Source organism: Pithys albifrons, chromosome 4 (genome assembly GCF_047495875.1).
Source record: "Pithys albifrons albifrons isolate INPA30051 chromosome 4, PitAlb_v1, whole genome shotgun sequence".
NCBI classification, from domain to species: Eukaryota; Metazoa; Chordata; class Aves; order Passeriformes; family Thamnophilidae; genus Pithys; species Pithys albifrons.
Window position 1 is genome coordinate 77,479,670 of NC_092461.1, and position 25,445 is coordinate 77,505,114.

Sequence of the window (25,445 nt, forward strand, 5' to 3'; positions counted from 1 at the left end):
TGAATACTTTGAGCTAGAGCTAAAGGCAAACACTCCACTGGAACTTTGCCCTAATCAATAGTAGCAATGTTCATGTCACATGAGAGTCAGAGGATAGACTATGGTGCTTACTGAAGTCAGCAAATAAGCCAATTATACTTAGCTTGCTTGAAGAAGGGGACAAGTGAGGTCTGGTCCACCCACTTATTAATGCAATCACCATTATCCTTATCCCGTTTACTTTGTGCTTATAGTGTAATAAAAACATGTCTCAAACAAAGGGTGCTACTGACCCCTCGTGGGAGAAATATACATTTTACGATGCACAAGTGTTACTGGGGAAATCACTCAGAATTGTTTGTCTCCTCCCATACATCTAGTTTTAAGAAAAATGCAGTGAAATGGTGTTATACTGTTGCAAAGGGTCTCACAAGTGTACTCTCTTGATTTTAGGTAATTTTTCAGAAATTGCAGAAATTAATGGTTTTTACTAGCTTCTTTAGGGCAGTCATATAAGCATCAACAAATCCTAATCATAATAGAAAAGTCAGTGCAGCATCTATAACTTCAAGTCTTATACTGTTGAAAACTAAAATTTATACATTATCAGTTGACACAGTTCTCAATTTTTAATGTAATTTAAACTATTTTAATCTATCATAGCATTTACCCCCTAAAGAGTACTTTTTTAAAAAAAGAAAACTTACCATCTCCTGGAAAGCAAGGACATACTACTCTCATCACTGAAAAGGGAACAAAGTATTTAAACCTCTGAAATATTTTCCAGCCAAAACCTTCTCCTAAGTATCAAGTTGATATCATTCATTCTTAAAGCTTTGCAATGCATGCCACCATTTTGCACAAAGAACAAGATCTTAAACAATTTGGTTTCTGACAACTGAAACTACCTTTCCATATGGTGGAAAACCAGTCCGAAAAGGCAGGCTACTGCTTTTTATTCAAATACTACTGCTAACATTTCCTCTCTAAATAAAACAGAGTGTGTGTGTGGCTCAGCTTCGCGAACGAAGATTTGGGAAGGGCTGTCCCCACGTGGGTGTGCCCTTCCAGCCTGCGCAGTGGATTTTAGGTGACGCTCAGCATGCACAGAACTGGCCCCACCGTTTAAGCCCTGAGGTTCATCTGCCACGGCTGAGCGAGCTTGGACAGTGCCAGTGAAGTCCTCAGGACTAGAACCTACAGCACCCGGCATTTCCCAGGAGGTCTCCCATCCAAGTACTAATCTGGGGCTGACCCTGCTTAGCTTCTGAGATCTGGCGGGATCGGATGTCAGGGAGGCATGAGAAACCACCCTCTGCATTTCATTAAATGTCAAACACAAAGGAAATTTCCATGGACTTTCAGCATCCCTGTCACAAACAGATGGCTGCATACAGGATATAGCTGGAATGAGTTAAAACACCAAAGCACATTATACAGAGATTAATTATATTACACAGTACTTAAAACGCTATTAGAATTTAATAATTATTAATTATATTATACACTATGAAGTAGTCTTCTCAAAATCTAAACTCATCGCTATCAAGTATCATCAGCAAAACCAGCAGCTTCCACTGCAACCAACAGCAGCACCCGAAACCCCAGACACCAAGTCTTAAACCTATGCCAACACTGTTCCCAACTCATTCAATGAACAGGCATGAAGAAATATGTGACCAGTTTATAAGTCTCAAAGCAAAGAACAAGTGACTATTGAAAACATATTTTAAACATTTGCATCAATTATTTTAAAACTTTTTTTAAAAAAACTATCTGAATATACTTTTCATTCAGATCTGTCATATAAATCAAGGTTGAAGAAATCTTGAAAAATGAAAAGAAACTGAGAAAGAGAACAACAAAGTTTTTATTCTGTCAGTTCATTTTTTTCACCTGTATACTATGATAAATTAAACTAAGACATTTAAGTCAGGTTGGTTTTGTTGCCTTTGATAACATATACTTTTCTTTAAAAATGCATCCATTAAATTGAATCCTAGAAGTATAAACCATGATGCAGCATCTATTGTCTCAGAATATGGAAGTTACTGTATCTGGCAGATGTTTAAATGATCACATTTATATAGCCAGTCCTGGAAAGGCCATTCAATTCTAAGTAAACACAGAGTCTAACATACACTTAACAGCAGCTCTAGTCAGTACTATGAAATGCATATTTACAGAAAGTTTTGCAACATCACACATAAAAATTTTAAATCAACCTTTTTGTTGTTACAACATAATCTACTCCCCGTACTTCTATTATGTTGCTTTAACAATGTTTGAGTATATGGGAGATTCAAAGGCACATAGCACTTCTGATGCTTCTATAAACTCACTCTTCAATGATATAAGAGAACTAGATTTAAAAAAAAAGTTTGGATTGCAAACTTTCTCAATAAAGTCTGATGCACTTCTAATCAATGTATGCCAAAAAGTAACTGAGTTTGCAAACATTTTTTGAAGTATACAATCTTCTAATTCCGTGGTGACATCTAACATCACTGCAACTAAGAAGGAGGAAGACAAATGAGCCACCACTCCTTTCTCAATGCTATGTGCGCAAAAAATCACTGTTAATTCAGTCCAATTACACTTTTAAGTCAAGCTTCGGAAAAGTCAGTATACACCTTATATGAAGTTTTATTAACCATCAGCATTTCCTTTGAAAAACTTAGACCTTGCTAGGCAGTTTTAAAGTAATTATATACTATCTGCATACAGAAACCCTTACAGGCAACCTCAAATTTCTCCAATAAACAGTCACAACGAAATCTACCATTTTATGAAAATACAAAGTTGGTTTTAACAAAAGTAAAAATGTTCCTGTGGTTCAGTAAAACCTGTTTTCTAACATTAATAGTTTGTATTCATAAAGACACTAAGCTTGGGACAAAGATAGTATTTCCTAAAATCTCAAGATGAGACCAGAATAGTTTTCTAACTATGAAACGACATGCAAACATACTGATTTGTTGTCAGTTATTTCTGTTTCTCTTATAAAAGACTTACTGGATCAGAGTAAAGCAGGTATTTTTACATGTTTGTTTAGACAATTACATTTCCCCCATACTAAAAATGTAACATACAGAACATTTAGTCACATGCCTGACACAAAAGTTGCTTCTGTAAATTTCAGCATTATGTCCTTCAGACCCCCATGACCAGTGTAGCAATCAAACAGGTTTCAGAAAGTTTAATGACACCTAAATTTGCTGATTTTCCTATACAGAAAGTATATACAAATTTATAAATCCTCAGAATGGGTATTACAATTATATTAACTGGATTCAAAAGATACTTGCATTCTCTAAAGACTCTATGGCTGATGCCCATTCAATAGTTCTATCAAGGCACTGTACAGTCATTAAATCTCTAGTATTCTCCAAGATGTGCTGAAGAATATTGTGAAGGTGTTTAAGTTGTTAAAAAGCCCTGAGTCAGAACTTGTGTATTTACCACAGGCTTAGCTATAAAAATGGCACACACTAAAACTTCTGTAGATAACAGTTTTGCATTCTCAACACAAACAAGTTAGGAAATGCACAAAAAGACAACAGTATGAATTCCAGCAACTTAGACAAGAAAGCTATACAGTGTACATTGTGGCAAATCACACATGGCTATTGTACCTAAAGTTATAGTCAGTAAAAAACCTGTGCAATGTATTCAGACATCAAAACTGATGAAGCAAAACAAAACTGATGCATTCCCCATCCCTTCCCAAAAACAGAGAACAGCTAGAGACAAATTCTGCACTTCGACAGAAAGGAGGTAGCACTGCTAAAGGTTAGGCTGTAGTATCCCTGGGGATTTTTTCTAAGTGAAAACTTGACCCATGCAGCACAAAGAACAGGACAGGCTCTTCAGTTCACCAGTGGCTACTGGAAGAGTAATATTAAATTTCTGACATTTAATTTTGTAAAGGAAGCTCAGGTCACTAGCTTCAAGAAGCTTCTTCAAACAATTTAGTGTTAACACAAACCACAATTAATACTGCTAATTAGATGTACATAAATTTTCATTTCTAGAAAAAATCTACACAGTACTTGGATTAAAGGACCATTTCATGTCTTTAAAAGAGGCTAAAATACCAACTGTAAGACTATGCTAACAAGGCACAAGTATTTGTGCAAATCTGCTATATGCACACCCAGCCCAAGTTAAGAACAACACCTTCTAACAGAACTTAAACATTTACAATGTAACTTGTGCAGTTTTCAGTGTCCACTTCAGGAAAATGGGATTTCTCCAAACACCAACATACAAGCACACAGTAATCCAACAAATGGAAAGTTGCACTACCCATCAAAATTTTGAGAAATGCCATATGAGCTTGGGGTATAGTTAGTGGTAAAACAGGTTTTGGAGGCAAAAAAAAGTCAAACATAAGTTATGCGTAAGTTAACAAGCTACAATGATTTATCTAATTCCATTAGCCTCTTAGGTTGTCTTCATACTTTCAATTACTGTGTACTGAATGTGACTATGTATTTTACTAAAAGGAAAAGAATAAAATACTTTATTATTTTAATATCTGAGCATACCTCACATCTGAACAATATGTATTATTAGATGCCTTCTTAATTGTTTCAAGAAACAAATTGAGATCTTTCATTTCATTTTATTTCAAAACTGCTAATAAATACTGGGAGATAATCATAATAAACTAACCTTGCAACTCTTACATTTTATGACTTTACAGTGTATTAAACACTTTACTAATTTTTCTCATTTTCACTTTGCTCAGGTGAGACACTTTTATCTTCTGCTGAAGACAGAGGTACAGGGACGTATCTTCAACTCTCCTATTTGTTATGATCCCCTTTGGCTTCCAACTGAACTTCTGTTTTTACCAGACTAAACAGAGTAAAGGAACTTACTAGGTTCCTCAGCAACACTAGTTCATCTTCTACATCAGAATGCAAAGACGATGTGTGAATATAAATACCTATTTCAAGAAATTATACTGGATTTGCAAACGTTTTTCCTCATTATGTTTTTAGAAAGGCAAACACCACATAGCCTTCCCAAGACCTGTCAGTAAGAGGCCTATACTAATAATTCAAGCATGCACGTAATCTAGTCTTTCTAATTCAGCTCTTTCTTGAGCATCACATTAGCATCAAGTTGGCATACTGTAATTTCAACTGGCACACAACATTGCCAAATGAGTTCAATTACAAACTCCTATGCAGTCACATACACCTGCTGTGATTCCAGTACAGAAGACTAAAGCTGCTCCAAGAACGATACCTTGTCTCTGTTTCCATAGGACTGCGATGACATTGAAGTACTGAGAGTGTTACAGTGACCTAAAGCTTCTCTATTGAAAAGTACAAGCCTAGCAGAGCACTTACCTATCTATGTTACAGTATGTGCCTCCTGCAGACAAGAAACTTAATATTCAACTCCAGTTTCCTACCTAGAATGCTTACAGTACTTACTCTGCTGAATTTTTTCATTCAGGATAAGTGGGAACACCTTCCAGGAATTCTGATTTGTTCCAGTAATAAAGAATTAGGAAAATGCCAACTGCTATATTGAAGTTTCAGTTTTGAGTTGCATTATCAAAAAGAAATCCACCCTGCCTTTTGCTAACAACAGTTTACAGAGGTCCCCTTGAGGAATAAAGAGGACACAATATTCAAAATACATCCACCAGAGACAGAGGAAGGCAAGGTATAGATCTGAGGCATTACAGGCTAAAACTCAGAATGGATTGTGAAATGGGACATCTTATTACAGAAGTATTTCCAGGGGAAGCATCACAGGAAAGTGAAGCCTACTGTAGAAAGTTCAGCTGTAAAACATGCTACAAAAAAAACCCCAAACCCCTCAACCCAAACAACCAAAAATACTCCACACAACAAAAAATCAAAACCAAACCCACCCAAACATAGTGGCATGCACATTAGCCAAATGAGAATTGCAGCAAACACTCAGGTGCACTCAGAGTTCAAGTGGAGATAGCAAAATGCTGAACTGAAAAAAAGCCTTATATCAGAAACTTTCCAAAAGCTCCTTGAGATTTTGATATTTCAGAATAGGAACCCAGGAAGCAAAAAGGGAAGGCTATCTCATTTTGCTAAGAATACAGATACACAGATTATCTGAGAACAGATGACTACTAGTGTACAAAGTAAACCAGACTACTCTGTTGACTTCAGTTTATGATTATGTCCAATGAAAAAACACTGAAAAGCATGAGGAACATTTGCCATGCTGGAGCAGGATTAAAGATGGCTGTCAAAAGGCTGCACATTACTTCACTTTTCAATGTCAAAAGCTACTCTACATAGATTTTTTTCCAATATATCATTGTAGCTGATTCCTGCAAAACCCTATTCAGTGTTTAAATCTTATTGCTTAAAGGTTTGTATGTCTTTACAGTTTATTAGTAACATTCTTCTGAGACTTTTGCCAATGTTTGCCCAATTCAGGCATATCAATATAAGCTTCAAAAGACAGATTGATTTATCTAAAGAGATCAAAATTTTATGCCTTTATCCTTACTTGGATCTTTCCCTGAACTGTATCTTTGCCCACATTTTTGACATATGCAGTGAGAATTAGATGATAAATTAATCTTAGCCGCAAGTAAGGCACCTAAATGACTCCAGCGTGGATTTATTTATTGTTCTGCAAGAGCATGTCCAAATAAAGTCTGCACAATAGCAAAGGGCTACATGAATATGCACTCAGAAAACTGTTGGATCACTTAGGAGTAAGTACATATTCCTTTTGGCTACAAGAGATTCCTTAAATCAGCATATTTTCTACCATCAAAAATGATGAAAGTATGTATTTGTTATCAAAATGTTAATAGTCTGCAGTTCCTGACAGTAGCAATTTTTGGGTCAGGAACAGGTCTTTGTCACATCAGTGACAGCAAACTCCTTCAGGCAAATTCAGCTCACCTAGGCAAGGCTCACAAAATTCAGTGTTCTGTCAGCAATACCTTCATTTGCAGTATTACCCAGTAATGCTCACAGATAAGTTTGAGTGTTAACACCCAACTCAGATGAATAAGCAGTATTAAATCTTCATTTTTGCTCTTGACACTGCTTGAAGACAATAAAACCCACTTAAAAAGAAAGGAAATCTTGCAAAAACTTCAAGATTTTCTTTATTTATAGACCCACAATTTTTAAAAGGCTCCACATGTATATGTTCCTCCACAACTGATCAAGTTACTTCATTTGAAATGGACAACTGACCCACTGCTCAAACCTCTTCCTTTCCAGTCAAGTTAAAAGCAATTCTGTACCAAGTCGTGTGACTAGCAGAATTATGATGTTAACTGATTAGGTTAGTTAGCTTGAACCTGTTAGACTTAAGTGCTGTTTTGGAAATATAATGTTTCTAAACCAGATTTTTCTTTTTATGGCTTCCTTCCCAGCCCATCCTCAGCAACAAAGGGCACAATAAAGTTAGAATTACCTTAGCATTGTATTCTGAGGCCTGATCTTAGGGAAATGGTATATTTATTACTACTGTATATAACTTTGTATTGATTTTTCATGAATGTGTATTTCAAGATGGAAATTACTGTGAATCAGAACTGTCACAGGAAAGGTGTCAACATTCTCCAGAAAATCATAAAGTAAAAAAAAATTCTAAATATTTGTATTTGGTAGTAACTGACAACATTAAAAAAAATCCCTTACATCATTTGACATCTTATACATATATGGTACGCATGAACAAAACCAAAACAAGATTCTCCCTTTAAACTTTAAGGGGAAGAAGACAGAAAGAAAATGAAAAAAGACTGCTTTAAATTATCCTCAGGCTTAGATGTTTCCGAAGAGCAAAGCTAAAAGCTGACTGTTCAAATACTGTTCTTTTATTTGGCGTGTTCACAGTCTTTAAACAATTACCATGTAATGAACCTGTGCTACAGTATTAGAAATGTTTTCATTAGAACCTTTACTGCCTTTCAAACTTACAGAGATTAAAACCATCAAAATGCCCTTAATATTTCACAACCTAGTAAAAGACACTGGTTCCACTGTCTAATACAAGAGAATCCTCCGTTCAATTGCCTTGCGGCATATGGGGCATTCACTCATTCGGTCTCCACAAAGTTGACACGTTCCATGACCACAGAGAAAGATCATATTCTTCAGACGGTCCAAACAGACAGGACACATAGTCTGTAAAAGATTATGACAGATTACATAGTCAATGGCAGTAGCTATACAGTATTGAAAATTTCAACAATTTGTATGTTGCATATAACAACAAATACGTCATCTTAAGCATAGCAAGTAAGTTCCATAGCATAACCCAGTCATTAACCTAAATAGTTTCTTTTTTTTAATCCCATTTTCACATGACATTTACTTAAAATACATGGGCTTTTCCTACTTATCCTGACACAAACAACTGTGTAGCTTTTTTCCAACTATGATCCCTTTAAGTAAGACAATCCAGTAGTCGGCTGACATAAAATTTTCAATATCATTACTTAAGTTTGCAACACTAAGACATTCTTCACAGTCTCCTTTATGTTATGTAATCTTCAGGGAACAACACAAACAGCTTTAAGTATGCAATGCTTGGGTCATGATTTACAAATTTCTTCTCAGGCTATCTAGACATTCATATACTTACCTTTAAACACCAAGCACTGAACACATGCAGAAGCAATAAAAATACTGCATAATCAGTAAGATTTGTAAAGATTTGATACTTTGTGGAAGTTATCTACAAGAGAACACCTCAAGTTTCAAATGAAGAATAGTTTAATAAATCCATGACCTTCAGTCGTAACAGTAGCACAGCAAACTTTTAAAATCAGTTTTAATTGCTAAACATTGAAGTGACAGCCAATGCCCCAAAAAGATCTCTAAAAGTTCTTCAACAGCAAAATTCATTTTGTACCAAGCCACTTCACCTTTTGTCATATGCAGAAACTGTAGTTTTGGTAAGGCATGTTCCTTCACCATAAATATATTGCAGCCATATTAGGATTTCATTTATAACAGTTGATCAAAGGTTAGTAAATGAATATATGTTACAGATGATAATTAAGACCATTCTGTAGTACATCAAGTCAAATCTAAGATGTCCTCAGATCTGAGACACACTATACATATCTACCAATTATAAATGTTGACCTCATACATAATATGAAATACTGAGAAGGCTCATATTTTAAATACAAATTCATTTTATCACCATCTTGCACCTGTGACTTGTTTCCATATTCCTCATTGGGTGTTTACTTCAATTTGTTCATCTCAAGAGAGAGAATTCATAGTAGGAATAGGATTCAGTACAAACTTAGAGCACACCTTCTGTGGAATTGAGGTATTCACAGAATAACCGCATCAACTACGTTGGAAAAGACCTCTGAGATCATCAAGTCCAACCTATGACCTAACACCACCTTGTCAACTAGACCATGGCACTAAGTGTCACATCCAGTCTTTATTACTTCCTAGAGTAAAAAGCTTAGTGAAAAACCAAAAAAATTCACCATACTTCTGCATATTCAGAGCTTAAAATGACATGGAATCTGGCCAAACATCTATTTTAATCCCCAGGATACCAGTATAATGGATTAGCAGGAGTATAAAGCCTTATGACAATTTATGTTTAAAAAAATCCTGAAGGGGGCTGTGCTCAAATAAAAAAATATGCCCAAGACTGAGCCTTAGTCAGTCAGTCATGCTCATTTTTCTGTTCACATTAAGTCACCAGTTTCACATCTCAACAGGAAAATTAAGAGTACTCTTCCTTCAGTAACTCAGACTTCAAATAGCAGTGAAACACCTATTTCCAAGGCAATGAACATACAACTGTCCTGTGACGAGTGTTTATAACCTGACAACACAGGAATCTTTGGGGAAAAACCCCTACTTGTAGCCTTTATTCTGTGTTTTAGCTAATTATTTGCCTTTTTGTCTAACTAGGATGTCAGAATTACTAAAGTTAAAGGCTGTGTCTCTCCAAATGCCACACCATCATTTAAAAATGAAAACATTGACCCAGAGACTCAGAAATAATAAAAAATAACATCTGTTTAAACACCATTACTTTTAATTGTTTCCATCAGTGAAGCACAGAAATCCTAACCTTTTGCATTTTATAGGTATTTTCTGCAATTGCATGCAGTAATAGCAAATGGCCCAATTTCTCCTGTTTAGTATGAAAGCAGAGTATATAAAATACATTAGCTGTTTGCTTTCTTAACATGATACTAACTTAACATTTAAGTTACTTCACACAGTAGGAGAACTCAGCAGGCAGGACAACCAATCTTCCTGTTTGCTACACAGGGTTTTCTCAATTAGTTCAGGAGTTTTCCAGTGGGATACTAGCCCAGATAACTGAGTTTTATGCAACTTTCAAGGAGAATATCTTACTTCACTAGCAGTTTATATACACTTTTACTGAATAAGCAGTACCTGTGTCTATTGTACTATTAGTTTGTTACAACATCCTCCGCATCAAAGATCTTTTGCAGGAAAACAAATACTATAAAAAGGCACTATGCCTGTTATCTCTACGAGAACTACTTCTTTGGGTAAGTAGTCTGAAAAACTGCTCACTGCACCTTAAGTATAATTTGGTTTGCAATTCAAATAATTTTCTAACCACTAAAAAGGTGTTTTAAACCGCTTAAAGTATCAGTTCCCCATTACTAAAACCAGTTTTTCCAACAATATACAGGTGCACAGTGACAAAATAAATTTATTCTTAAGGAGGAAGAAAGTGATGTAAGTATGGTGAAGGAACATACATAAGATATTAGACAGATGATGGTGATCATGTGTGAAATGGAGTGAAAGTATTGCAATTACAGTCAAAAAGGTTCACATTCAGGGAATCCCTGAAGAATGGTGTGGTCATCAGATGTGGGAGATTCTGTTGACATCAGCATCACTTCTGCTTGGCACCAGAAATGGTTTTAAAAGCTTGCTGCACTAACATATTAGATTATCACTGAAGGTATGAGTTGAAACAAAGGATTATACCTGCTGAAAGAGAACAAATTAATTTTAAGTAGAAAAATACCAATTTAACATGAAGACTAAATTGTTACAACATAAATCAAAAGAACACACAATTATAGTGGACTGCTGTGCATCACTTCATTTACAATTTTGAAAAGTGACAGGAAGAATTTTTACCAAATCCAACTTGCTACTGACAAGTATGATATACAACCTGCCCAGTCACAAGACTAAGCAGAAAAGACACAATGGAAAACATAGAAGAGCCTCAAGTCAAGATGCACACAAGAATGACCAGAACCAACTCTTTCCAATCAAAGGTATTAAACAAATCTGGCTTCTGGCTAGCAAACCCCAAAGGTAAGACAAAATTGTATAGAATAAAAGAGCATCTAACAAAAACTGAAAAAAACCCTGAAATCACATCTCATCAATATGAAGAACTGTAATCGAGTTTCCTTTTCATGTGTCTATACATAACAGTATCAGCACACCTAAAGAGAATTCTAGTATCTTTTATGAACTGCTAAAGTAACTGGGAAAAAAGTACATCTGAAGAAAAGAGATTACTTGCATTTAAGCATTCATCTTTTAAGCATCTTTTACATGTATCATTTCGAATGCCAAACCAGTAACCTTATTTTTTCCATTCAATGATACAAAGTAGAGCAGAAACTAAACAGTAGATGTAAGACATCAGAGATATCTAGAAACTCCAGATATTACTGTTAAGACAGACATGCATTTTTCAAATGACAATTTTCAATCTGCATGTTCTTTTACAGATAAAAACTACACATGAATCTGCTTTGAATTTCTATTACTGGGGTGATGGCCCAGTCAGCATACAACAGAAACAGCTCTCCACAGACATTCCACTGAGCACATCAGCTCCCAGAACTAAGGAATTTAGAGACATGGCCCTAAAACTGGCCCACACTTTAGCCTTAGCTTTCATACACATGAACAGCTGAAAGCCACAACTATCTGGACTAGATGTGATGCTGCCATCACTGAAGTATTACTGACTGCTGTAAGCCTACAAGAGGAAAGGCGAGTTAGAACACCTCTGCTTCCTGTATCCATGAGAAGTTTCTTCCAATTTTGTTATACATAGGGAAGCCAAAAATCATGTTATTAATGTTCTGAGAGAGTAAATTCTTATAATAATCAGATACCCCAGGTCCTTTACTGCTGAAAAATCTAAAAATCAAGTTTTCCTTCAGATGGAAAAGCAATGAAACCATTCAGTAATTTAACACAGCAAAGTCCTCCATGTAGACAACTACTTAAGCAGTTCTAATGGAACTAGACTTAGAGATGCAACAAATTTAGGTAGGTAACATTTTTTCTTTTCAAGTAGGTTTCTGATCTGCCCAACCAATGAAAAATCAATACAATCTGTAGCTAATTTGTATAAATTTCCTCCTGCAAATATTATATGTAATTACAGATGACAAATCTCAACATTTAAATTCCAAATATTCAAATTATATGTACAGCACTTTCAAAGTTTAAACTCTGCAACTACACAATCTTTTGAAGAGTATGTGAACTATACCCTTGGTATGACAGGTAACTGCCAGTCATTGTTCAAAGGCAGTTAATGAACAAACAATTAAAGATTTAGGTAGATATAGAATGCTGAAGAAAATCTACATTTATCCCTGCTCTGTGAAAACAGCTCCTGCTGTACCCACATACTCTGGTCAGTTAAACAGGCAGAGAATACACTGACTGGGCAGAACACCTTTTTTAGTGACACCAACACAGATGCTCTATTAGATGGATTATGAAACCTGACCACTTGATTTTTTTTGGTTTAACCCTGTACATAGAGGACACACAAGCCACATCACACAAAAAAAATACTGGTCATTTAACTAAACTTTAAGAGCTGATGCACTTCAACATATCATTTTGCTTTAAAAATCAAAGGATGCACTGGCTTTTTCAATTAGCTTAGTAGTACGTAACATTTTTATTCAGCACTTTTACCTGTTCCTTGATGTCTTGTAACTGTTGCTGCAGCTTCTGTACATCTGCATTGACATTAGTGTTGTCTTTGTCTTTCTGCAAAACTGGAATGTTTCCACTTGCTGTAATGTAAAGAATATAAGGATACATGATTATGTGGCAATTAACAAAACAGCAATAATTATTTCCAGTGTCAGAACTACAATTTTTCAATTATCTGTATTAATAATAGTCAATTATCTTTGATAATCTAATTAACTACATTATCACTGCAGCTCAATTAATAAATACTTTCTTTTGAGTTTAGTGGCAACACTTCTTTGACGAATATTTCCACAATAATGATACTTGTAGTCCCTTAATGTTCCTGGAGTTCTTACTTGCCAGTAAAGTTCCTGAAGTGATTTTTTTTTGCAAATTTGTTTTTTTAAAAAAGCCAAATTCTTTCACACTGAAAAGACTTTTGTCTACACATATGTTTCTACCTGGAACAAACTCACATTAACATTCCTATATTTGATTGATCTGTGAAGCAATGCTACTATAAGAAACAGAAAAATTGTCAAGTATTTTAAATTTCCAGCGTACTGAAAATCTGATTTTACTGATTATTCTTGTATTTATCTACTTCAGAACATTATGACAAGAATGAACTAATATTCTACTTCCCATAAACTCAGCTGAAATACTGAGCACCACATATACACACACACACAGAGTAACTGCCAATAATTCACAGATTATGCAATGTCACAAGAAGTTTCAAAATAAGTCAAAGCAGGAGATGTAAAACTGAACATTCTGTCAGCAAAGTTGCTTGTACCTAGATGCAAAGCTTTTAACATTCCTTCAGAGTTCCAAAAGTAAAAAACCTCAAAACTTTATTTGCTCATTCGCACGATTACGAACAATCTTCAGCTTTTGCTTCATAGGATACTGATACATGGTCAAGTTATCACACGTGTTTCAGCTTCTACTCTGAATGCTGGAAGGAATTCTCCAGTGTAATAACCAGTGTTATTATCTAATCTGCTGCTATCACTGTAGAAAGTAGTGCAAACAGCAAATAGATACCTGCGTTAACACTGGTTTTATTTAACCTTCAGAAAGGAGAGAAAATATTTAGGTCATTTTAAAGAATGAGAATAAGAAGTTGGTGGAGGAATGTGAAAGAGTATGGGCTTTGGAGTCACTCACAAATATCATCAGTGGTATCTTCTGTACCTTTCCCTCCGCAGCACATTATGAAAGGCACTCTTCGCTCAACCACTGCCCGGCACTGCACACACTTCTTCATTAGGCTTGCACAATCTGAGAGCACAGAGAAGTAAGTCAGTCAACTCTAAATCCTGCTACTTCATTTTCCTTATTTTCTATACATGAGCTTGTCTAATCACAATAACTATACAGCAATGACTGAACAGATGCTTTTAATACAAATAACTACTTGAGTTCATCTTCACATTTCTGCAAATCATGCTTATAAACAACATCCTGTTTAGGATTCAAAGCACATCTATTCTCTATCTCCTTTTAAAGTATTTCAAGCAAACAGGTTCCTCTTTCTCTGAATGGATGTCTATTCCATGAGAATTGCAGAAGTTAAAAAGAACAATTACACATATTTGAGATCATAATTTCAAAAAAATGTCTTGACTACCTCCTTTTTCCTTTAGAAGAAAGGATCTCACTAACTATCCTAATGCTCCAGAGGCAAAGAGGGGCAGCTCCTTACCCTTAAGAGTAAAAATACATCTTTCAAAATAATCTTGGAAAAGAGGCTGTAATTCTTCTACAAAAGCCAAATTGTTATGTTTTGGATGCTGAAAGGTTACTATGAATTAATAGAGTGGGTCCTATAAACTCCACAAATTTGAAGACTCTCTCTCATTCTGCTTGAACAAAATGTCCAGAAAAATAGTCAGGAAAGAAACCATCTGCAGCCATTAAACTTTTTTCTGTCCTTGTTACAGCTCAGACTTCGTAATGTGCAGTACACTGCTAAAATCCTTCACCACAGCAATCAATCTTTTTGTTGTCCTCTTTCCTGGGAAATAAATCAAGAAAACTTCTCTCACCATCTTTCAACTGCAGCCACTGAAAGAGGCCAGATTAGGATAACTATTGCCAGTGGTTCAAAGTCAGCTGCCTCAGCCAGAACAGAGGAAGAAACCAGACTTCTAGAGCAAGACCAAGTAAGGAGTTACTCAGGGGAATGATGGCCCCTCCCTCTTGTGTAGGTCATCATCAACACAGACTGCTCTTCTCCAGACAAATTACCCTCCAACCTCTGACTGAAATGCCTAGAGACAAGGTGATGGCTGCATTCTCATTCACGTATTCTGAAAACCGAAACATTTCTGGCCATCTCCTATGTATTTTTTTTCTTACACAGGATAAATCAAAGTGAAACACAAAGAGTGATTTTTGCAAAGATATATGATGTGTCTTCTAGGGAAAAATACAGCCCTTGTGCAACTCTGTAGATTAGTAATGAAGCATACTAAATATTTATTTATAATATTCTTTTAAAACACCATTTGCGTATCTGAATGCCCCAAAAAAGCTGCAATAAAGCAACAAAATTAATTCTAATCACTTCCAAAGTTTTAATGATACAGAGTAGGCTTCTGTAATAAATAATTTAGATGGAAGAGCACTTGCTTCCTCAATTTTTGAAAATTTGTCCTCCAATTACTCCCAGCATGCTAAATAATGCCAAAATTCTGACTATCACACCAGAATATCAAGCAAGTTGGACTGAAACCAGACTACTAATGAACTTTTAGCAATCCAATTAAAAATGTTCTGTTTCACAGTTACTTCAAAAAGAGATTCTGTCCAGTTACTTACTCTCACAGGCACACATATGACCACAAGGCTGGAAAAGTACAGCCGCCTTTTTGTCTGAACATACCACACATTCTTCAATCTGCAAAGAACAACAGATATATGAGAAAAGTTTATCTCCTGCTCCCTACATTAATTTGCAAGGCACATGGACTTCAAGAAACTATCTAGTGGTGTTTTTTAACTAATTCACCACCTCAAAATGTAACTGAGTTGTCACACCAACTTCTAAGAGGAGATATTTTCTGGCAATTTTTACACATTCAGTACACTGACAGGTGGCACAAAGAAGTAGTTAGGACAGTATACATTTCTTTTTATTCTTTTCTCATTCTTTATTCCATCATATATACTTAAATTGGCACTGTGCAGCATGGAGAAGAGAGGTCTCTGGGGGGGACATTATTGCAGCCTTTCTGTACTTAAAGGGGGCTTATAAGACAGATAGGGACAAACACTTTAGCAGGGCCTGTTGCAATAGGACAAGAGGTAATGGTTTCAAACTAAGAGAGAGTTGATTTGGACTAGATGTAATAAAGAAGTTTTTTTATAATGAGAGTGGTGAAACACTGGAACAGATTGCCCAGAGAGGTGGTACATGGCCTGTCCCTAAAAACATTCAAGGTCAGGTTGGATGGGACTCTGAGCAACCTGATCTAGTTGAAGATGTCTCTGCTCATTGCAGGGTGTTGGATGTTAGTTACATGACTATAATTAAAGGTCCCTTCCAACCCAAATCATTCCATAGATTAGCTTCTTTAGCTGGATGAGTAGAGGTAGAAGCCTTACTTTCCTGCTCCAGATGACCCAGTGGCAGAACCCTTTCAATGACTATAAAGAAAGTCTAGAGAGAAAGAGCTCCCACTATGCTGACATTTGGATTTTGAAAATATGCAGTGCAGGATAGTGAATGGCATAAGAAATAAGGAGACTTGAACAGTAAAAACAGTACAAATTTATATTTACAGCTTTTGTTTTTACTCTGAAGTAGAGAAAAAAACCCAAACATACCACAGAAGCAGACTAGTCATATATTTGGAAAAAAATTTAAGAGTTGGATTTTCAAAAAAAAAAAAAACAACCAAAAAATCCAACAAAACTCCCAGCCAAATGAAAAAAGGACTCCCAAAAAAACCCAAAAGCAAACAAACAAAAACTGCATGTGGAACATGTGATTTTTTTTAATACCTAAAAAGCAAGAGAACAAGACCTAGTGGTTACAGGGAATAAAAGACTCTTAGAGAAAAGCAAGTGGGATGCACCCATATAGTCACAAGTACTTGGGAGTAACTATTTGAAAAACCTGAAGACCTTACTGAGACTACGTCTCCAAAACAGGGCTCAACTGGTTGATACCCTGAAGAAAAAAGACAGCATAATGAAATTCATGATTCCAAAGAAAGAGAAGGTGAAAGCTGAAAGTAATTATTAAATTCAAAAACAAGCATATATTAATTAACTCAGTTTACAGGCAAATCATCTTTTAAGCAGCCCTAAGGAATGAAAGAACTCAGAAGAATTGAATACTACTGAGGGAAATTATACTTCAAAAAAAGCAGTGATTTACCTTAATATGAAGTAAAAAAAATACCATGGCAGGGAAAATAATCTATTTCAATAAAGTATCCTCAGGTGACTGTATTAGGAACTCTGAGGATCTGAACAATAAAGACATTGCAAGGCAGGAAGAGGTACAGGCAAACACAAAAGAGCAATGTACAATGTTGGGACTAGATATCATTATGATGCAAAATTAATTCCATTTAGTGAGATGCGTGTAAGGCAAACTACCACATAAAGTAAGCTATGTATTTCCTTGACTTCATTTTTTTTTCCATTTTTCCATTAAAGAAGAAAGAATAAAAAAACTCTGGAGGTTTTTACCTTTGTCCTAGACTGAACTTGTTCCTTACAGATCAGGCATTTTTTCACCCGTGGTGAGCACAGAGAACATGTAGCAATGTGTCCACACGGGCCAAACAGCGTATCTCTCTTCATGTCTGAACACACCATACATTCTTCTAAGGTTTCAGAATCATTGTTGATCATAGATGGACTTCGTGAGCCAACCTGACCACTACAAAGAAACCGTGCAATCAAACTTTTAAGAACTAAAAAAACCCAAAATCTTAATTTAAAAAGCACATCAATTGGCTGTTTATATACTCCTATGCATTTGGGCATCATCTTATCATCATAAAGCAATCTGAACTTTCCCCACACACTGGAGTGCAAGGTCTGACATTGAACAGAATCAGGGCACGCAAGTCAGAACAGCATGCCATAAACATGTACGTAAAAAGATGTAAAAAGCTCTGCCCTCTCATCCTAAGAGTGACACACCTGTGGATTCAGAACTGCACAGCTGAACACTTTAACCCTGCCCACGTTTCCAATGCCCAGCAAGTGCCAGCCCCGGGCTCGGGCAGCTCAGGTGGGCGCGCTGTGCTGCGGCGCTTCCGGCAGAGGGCGCCGCTCCCCCAGCCCTACAGCCCCTACGAGGGGACAGCCAAGGGATGAGCCCAGACAGGGACACAAAGACTCTGAAAGAAAATAAACACCTTATTCCTTGCCCGGGCAACATCAATAAAAACCGCTCCTCTTTGAAACATTTTGAAAGTATCAGTTTGACTTCCATATAGGAATTAAGGATGACACTCATGTAAGGCATCATGGGGAGTACACAACTAGGACAAGCTGAAGCATCTCGTACTGCATGCACCTGGCAATGCAACATTTCACTGGAATTGTAATTCCTAAAGACATCAGGCCCACCCCCTCATGCTCTTTTTACAGAACCATACAATCATTCAGGTTGACAGATCACCTGCTCAAAGCATCATCATCACTAAATTCATACAAGGCTATATTGGGCTTTGCCCATTTCAAGTATTTAAAAGCTGTACAAACAGGTATTTCACATCTTTCTAGGCCAACCTGGTGCAATGCCTAATTATTCTTCCAGTAACTTCCTCCCTACCCATTTCTGAAGTTCCACCAACCCCCACCTGCAGATTGTCACCTTCCCATTCTCCCCTTTCCCACACTCACATGTATGAGAGTCCTTTAAGACTTGGGCAAGTTTCAACTAAAATATCTGTAAATGGTATTCAATGTACGATTAGAAAATCAAGAATTAATTCAAAGTATGAAAAAAAAGAAAAAGCTTGCATGTTTAATATTATTGCTGATAAAGGCACAATGTTGTAAATAATTTGGTCAATCTACAGAAAGCAGAGATCTGGAAACTGTGTAATTTATGACTATACAAACCTGACTTTTTCTTTGTGACATTTCGCCAGTGCCTTGCAGAGACTGGGATCAGGGCAGAGATCTAGAGGAGACTGACCCTTCTTGTTACGAATGCTGAGATCAGCTCCATTGGCTGCCAGGAAGCACGCAATGGATGCTGCACTCTTCTTCTCTGCTCCTTGAGTGCCAAGTCCCATTATTAACTGAAAGAAAATAAATATGGAAGCAACTTGAAAGACTCTGTAAACAGTTAAGACTCATTTGGCTAAAGAAAAACTACTTGACAGGCACACATGCACATATGTGGGGGTTGGTCTCTTCTCCCAGGCACTCAGCAATAGGACAAGGGGGCAAGGGCTTAAGCTCTGCCAGGGAAAATTTAAGTTGGATATCAGAAAAAAATTCTTTCCAGAGAGAGTAATCAGGCATTGGAATGGCCTGCCCAGAGAGGTGATGGATTCACCATCCCTGGAGGTTTTAAAACTGAGATTGGACGTGGCATTGAGTGCCATGATCTAGTAAATGGACTGGAGTTGGACCAAGGGTTGGACTTGATGATCTCGGAGGTCTTTTCCAACCCAATTGATTCTATGATTCTGTGATACACATATGTATGTATCAATCTGTAAGCTCAAGGAAGCATCTATAGAACTAAAATCAAAACAACTGTACAATTGCTCAATCTTTAGTTAGCTATGGGGCAGTCCCGTGGTGTAATGGTGAGCACTCTGGACTCTGGATCCCAGGGTCCTGAGTTTCAGTCTCAGTGGGGCCCATCCCCTGGCAGTTCAATGCCTCCCTGCCATCCCATCCCGTCAGATCTTGGATGCTCAGCAGGGTCAGCCCCGGTTAGTACCGGGTGCTGTGACAGTCCCGAGGACTTCCCTGTCACTGTCCAAGCTCACTCGGCCGTGGCAGATGGACCAGAGGACTGAAACAGTGGGGCCAGTTCTGTGCACACTGTGCCTCACCTAAAAAATCCACTGCGCAGGCTGGAAGGGCACGTGGGGAGAGCCCTGCCCAAAGCTTCGTTCACCAAGTTTGGCCATACATACATACATAGTCAGCTATACTCAACTATAAGGAACTAAAATTCAGCAAGGAATAAAAACTAAGCGAGGAATAGTTTGACTATTGAAGCATCCTGCACACCTATACTCGCACGTGAAGTAGCTGTCCTTCTGTGCAAGCACTGTAAAGTGCAAAGTTCCAGTGAGTATATTCAGAACACACTGCAGTACACTGAACTTGCTGAGTTCAGGCAAAATGCTGCCAGCACCACCACACTTGGACTGAAAACACAGTTGAGCAGAGAAATGAATTCACATCTACTTTTAGTCTAGTGAATAAAATACCTGCCCAAGAAAGACTCAAATTCAATTGCTTTCTTGGCCTGGACAGATTTAAACTCATGCACTGTCCCTCCTGTCCTAATCAAGCAATGCTACTTTGGCCTTTTACATCTATTGCTGTAATTTTGTATTACTGTACCTATTATGCATAATTCACAGGGCCAGCTAGACAGAGAGAAGGTTCACTACCATAGCCCAGCAAGGAGAGGATTCATCTGCTCCAGAACATTCTTGGCTTGCTCCCAACACCTTTTGGTATTAAAGCTTGATCAAATAAAATGCATTAAATATAACACAGACTACACAGAACATGGAACTGCTGGCACCACTAAGAATCTCTCAGTGAGCTACACTACACTACGCTACATTCAAAGGAACAGCTTTGGCACAGCTTAGACAGCTCCAATTCAAGGAGTTTTAAGTGAATTCCAGAATTATAAAGGCTTCAATGCCAGGATAGAGGCAGAATTTTGTATACACTTCTTTCCCATTTTTTAAGTGCCCAACTGACTTGATGTACACCTTTTGATGTCATGTTTCATTTTCTACAATCTATCCTGATCTTCTAGAAGCACTTAAAAATGCAGTAGTTTTGGCTGGATTTACACCCATTTAATATTTAGAGGACTAGACGTGCTATTTCAGACACAACAGCCTACAGAAATAAATTTAAATCCCAGGTATCTGACACTGCAGCTCTAAAGGCTGCATATATTAAAGTCTAAACTATGAAGAAAACAGTTTTCAAAAATCCCTCTAGTTAGTTATCCCATCCCTCAGAGGTGACTTCTGAAGAAAAAGGCTTGCTTTGGGTCCACTTTTTGTAGCACGTGAAGTTGTATGAGAAGTCTTTACCCTGCCTTGGTAATTGCAAGGTTATCCCTTCTCATCATACAGCCAGCCAAGCCAGTTTCCTCTGTGTACTATGAAGTTTGTTTACTTCATGCATTTTCCATGGTCTAACAAAAAATCAACTGAAGAAATCTGACAAAAAATGGTTTCATGTATAAGACAGAATATCCTGAGTTGGAAAGGACCCACAAAGATCACTGAAGTCCAGCTCCTGGCCCTGCAAACGACAACCCCAAGAATCACACCACAAGCCTGAGAGTGTTGTCCAAATACTTCTTGAACTCTGGCAGGCTTGGTGCAGTGACCACTTCCCTGGGGAGCCTGTTCCAACAGGCTTAATGTTGGCATTCAGAAGGAACTACTAAAAAAAAAGATCAATGTTAAAGATTTTGTTCCATATATTTCCATTTACAAAGTAAGCTCATGACATCAGTAAAAAACATTGTTTTGTATTTTAAACAGTGGTCAAGGTAAAAAGTAACAAATTACAGATTTCAATGAAGTTGCTGTCCAACCATCTTTATCAAATACGAAAAAACCCTAAAATCCTGCATGTGAAATTTTTCTTTTTCAGTTTATTCAACTGAAACAAAAATAGAAATAATTACTTGCTGAAGTACTATACTACAAAGAGGCACCCAACAGGTCTTAATAGCTTGGAATCTTCAAGACATTCATCCAAAGTTAATTAAAATTTAGCCAACTACATATTTACAGAGGTGATTTGCTATCACTTGGATTAATGAAATCTGGCCCTTTTCCCAACCCTTAAAGCAATTAATAAAGAATAAAAAAAACCCTCCCAAAACAAACCCTCAATTTATCATATTTACAAAAAGAAAGCCTTACTGGTCCCCACACTAAATTATTAATCCCATTTATCCTCTACTATCCATGACCTGTATTTGCAATTCCACATAAGACAAGTTACCAGTGAGACCCTGGATAGCTTTAAAGGTCCAGATGCCTGGACATTTTCACAGCTTAGATCCTTTCTTTGATCCACAATTTTGGGCCGAAAGTGGTTTCATATGTAAAACTGATTACTGGTCAGATTTAGTTTACAGAATTTCTACAATGCCTTTATTTGAATAAAGGTAAAAAAATACTGCTATTGGTCTCATTCACTGATTTTCACAAAACATTTTCAGGCTAATTTGACCCTCCTAAAGAGTTTTCAGGTATATTTTAGCTAGGCCTTACTCCATCTTTTACATTTCAGTGGCATCTTATGTTGCCACACAAAATTAAAATAAGCAAGTTTTCACCTCTACTCTGACTGCATGTATCTCCTCTGTGCCACTTAAGCCTCCCAAACTTTTTAGTTAAGACAAAGATTTTCTCTGCAGCTAAGCAAAAGAATTACCAATAGTTTGATCAAGCCAATACAGGAGGTCGTGGTTGATCATGATTTTTTTTAAACATTAAAACATTTTTATGTGATCCGTGGTAGACAGATCATGGATACAACTGAGCTGCAATTGCTTTCCTCCTCTCACTTAAAGGGACACGTATATTCTTACACGTGCCAGCTATTTTCAATTTCTTCAAAGCTCATTCCAGTGTATTTCAGTGAGATTAAGTAATCAATTTGAAAACATTTGTTGTACAGGGGAATTATTATTTTGAACAATGGCTTTTTAATAAACTTGGTACATCTGTATTTTCTTAATGAAATGGAAAAGCACCACCTTCAGTTAAAATTAGAAAAATTATTATGACACTGGTAACTAATGATTTGGCAGATCTGATCTACATTATGTTGTGCACCTTTAATATCTAAAGAATTTTATTTGGTTTTTCTCAATCCAAATTGCTCAAGAGTTTTATTTCTCCTTTGCCTCCCAGGTAAACTACAAACTTCACCTTTGCATATGGGGTTCACTCAGCTTTTGGGGTGTAAGCATTTCTTTTCTCGATAAAACACTATGACTTTTATTACCTGGAGTTTCTTTGACTATTTCCTTACTACAGAACAATTTCTGAAATTAACTCTGTCAGTAAGACATATAAAAACAAACATACAAAATTAAGATGCTGAATCACAGAAAACTATTTCAGTCTTATTCTGTACTGTAATACTGTTTATTTCTCTTTCCTAAAAAGCTATCTTTGCTTTTGGCAGCTATACATGTTCATTATGGAAGAGAGATCTGTAGAAATATTTTTGAAGTAAATAATCCTATTTTTCTGTAACAATGATAATGACTACAGGTGAAAAGCAACATATAATAATGTGATATCCGCCTGCATTGCAGTTCAATGCAGAACGTCTACATAAACTGATGTTGCCAAAAAACAGTTCAACAGTACAGAACTAGACAAACTAGAGAAAGAAAAAAATACACAGAAAATAAATAAATAAATAAAGGTGGTTTATTTACTGTGTTCTTTGATGGCTCCCAAGCAGTATCTACCTTGCCCACATCTTGCATGTCTTGGAGCTGGCGGAGCTGTGACAGGGTATGGTGTCTCAGAGCTTCATGCAGGGGAGTATCCCCATCTTTGTCCTGAATATCCAGCTTAGCACCTGCACGGACCAAGAGCTGAAAAGGGAGAGAACCCAAATTAAAACAAAGAAAAAAATTCCTTTTAAAACTAATTTCAGGAAACTATGGCTTAAGATGCTTTAGGAGGTCCAAAAGGGTTACTTTTTTATCTTGCTGCAATTCACAGCTGAGTTTATTCAAATTTATTTCCCTTATCTGAAGCTCAGCCCTCAACCAAAGCATTTATCTGTTCCTAGTATCAAGCTTATTTCAGCAGAAGCCTAATGCTGGCCTGTGCTGAGTACTACAAAAGAAGTATCTTTAAAGAATTATTTCTATTTTCAAGGCTTTAATTCTTTCAAGAAAATCTACAAACAATGTAACATATTACAGCAATATATCAGACACAGAACTAGTGGGCAATACTTTAGATGTGTATATATTCTTTCCTATTAGGTTTCAATGACCTCAAATATCACTACTTTCACACCATGCTAAACTTTACAACTTAATTTACAGTGTTTTCCCACTAACAATGCAGTTAGGCACATACTTAGGTTTACTCTGATTCAGCAGAAGATATAAAAACCAAAGACACTCTTTAAAACTATCTCAGAACACTTTGGAAAGCAATGAACTGTAAGACTCGTCTCTAGGGCTAATTTTAGACATGTGTTCCTGGTCACATGACACAAAAGCAACCACAAGGCTGCACAGGCCCTTCTGTTCCATTCCTATTGCCTTTGAATAGAGCCCTTCCATACCTCAATGCACCAGAACTTGCTCAAATATGCTGTCAAACAAAACAAACATGCTGACAAATACATAAAAATTGTCCCTAAAAATTAAACCCCATCACTGTCCCTATTCAAACACCTGCAGACAGCAGCTGAGGTTTTCACTTTAGTTTTGAGCTTTTGATACTCAGCAAGACTGGGATTAGTAGACACAAAAGGCATAGTCTAGAAACAGGAATACATGAAGGGAGACCTTCCTCTGGAACTCATGTGCTAGCAGGGATCTCAGAACCAAAGACTCTCACACTTTAGAACAGGTTAAAAGGAAAAGAGCTTCCAAGGAATTCTGAGCCTCATTTTCAAGGAAGTATATGCCTGCAATTATTTGCAGGTTATCATCTTTCTCAACTTTTCCTCTACAAGTGAAACCAAGAAAACCAGCTAATATTTGAAATAGTCTCCTTCCAACTTCTTACTCTCTCCAAATGGAGTTACTCTGGCCCAATTTCCTGCTCATATTCATATCTTGTGTCTGCCACTAGTTCTTTACTGCTTAGTTTCTCCTGGAGGACATTTTGTAAGTGAGCTCTTTTCAGAGCAGCCTGGAATCCCTGACTATCACAGAAATGCAAAGTCTTTGCAGAAGTTAAAAAAAAAAGAAAAAAAGAAAAAATTATTTAAAAAAAAGACAAACCACTACCCTTTGTCATGGCAGCAAGGCTTTTAAAAGAACACTGCTACCTTTGACCACTATTCCACAGATGCCTGAGGGTACAAACCCAGCCCTGGAAGGTATCCAACAGGAATTAATTTTGAAATATGGAGCCAACATGTTCTTTGCAAGGCTGCATGAGCTATTTTAGGACTTCTCAAAGTTAATCCAACTCTGAAGTAGGGGTAGTCTACAGGGTCATTCACTTAAACATTCTCAGACATAAGCACGTAAGTCCAATATGCATACTAGTTCTACATGCATACCTTCCTGCT

The 25,445-nt window shown here is 36.8% G+C and overlaps 1 protein-coding gene across 3 annotated transcripts in view; it reads right to left on the reverse strand.

The window, feature by feature from the left end:
* Window positions 1-1,830: 1,830 nt before the first annotated feature.
* MIB1 (MIB E3 ubiquitin protein ligase 1) overlaps window positions 1,831-25,445 on the reverse strand; it is a 75,958-nt gene continuing 52,343 nt past the window's right edge. Inside the window, exons 15-21 of one of the 3 annotated variants that reach the window (XM_071554688.1) lie at window positions 23,650-23,778; window positions 19,050-19,231; window positions 17,661-17,853; window positions 15,780-15,858; window positions 14,124-14,237; window positions 12,948-13,048; window positions 1,831-8,141 (exon numbers count right to left, since the gene is read on the reverse strand). In XM_071554688.1, the coding sequence (XP_071410789.1) occupies window positions 8,001-8,141; window positions 12,948-13,048; window positions 14,124-14,237; window positions 15,780-15,858; window positions 17,661-17,853; window positions 19,050-19,231; window positions 23,650-23,778 (939 nt within the window). In that variant the 3' untranslated portion in view covers window positions 1,831-8,000. Of the gene's footprint in view, window positions 8,142-12,947; window positions 13,049-14,123; window positions 14,238-15,779; window positions 15,859-17,660; window positions 17,854-19,049; window positions 19,232-23,616; window positions 23,779-25,445 lie in introns of all 3 variants that reach the window. The other 2 variants (XM_071554687.1, XM_071554686.1) reach the window with 2 other exon arrangements.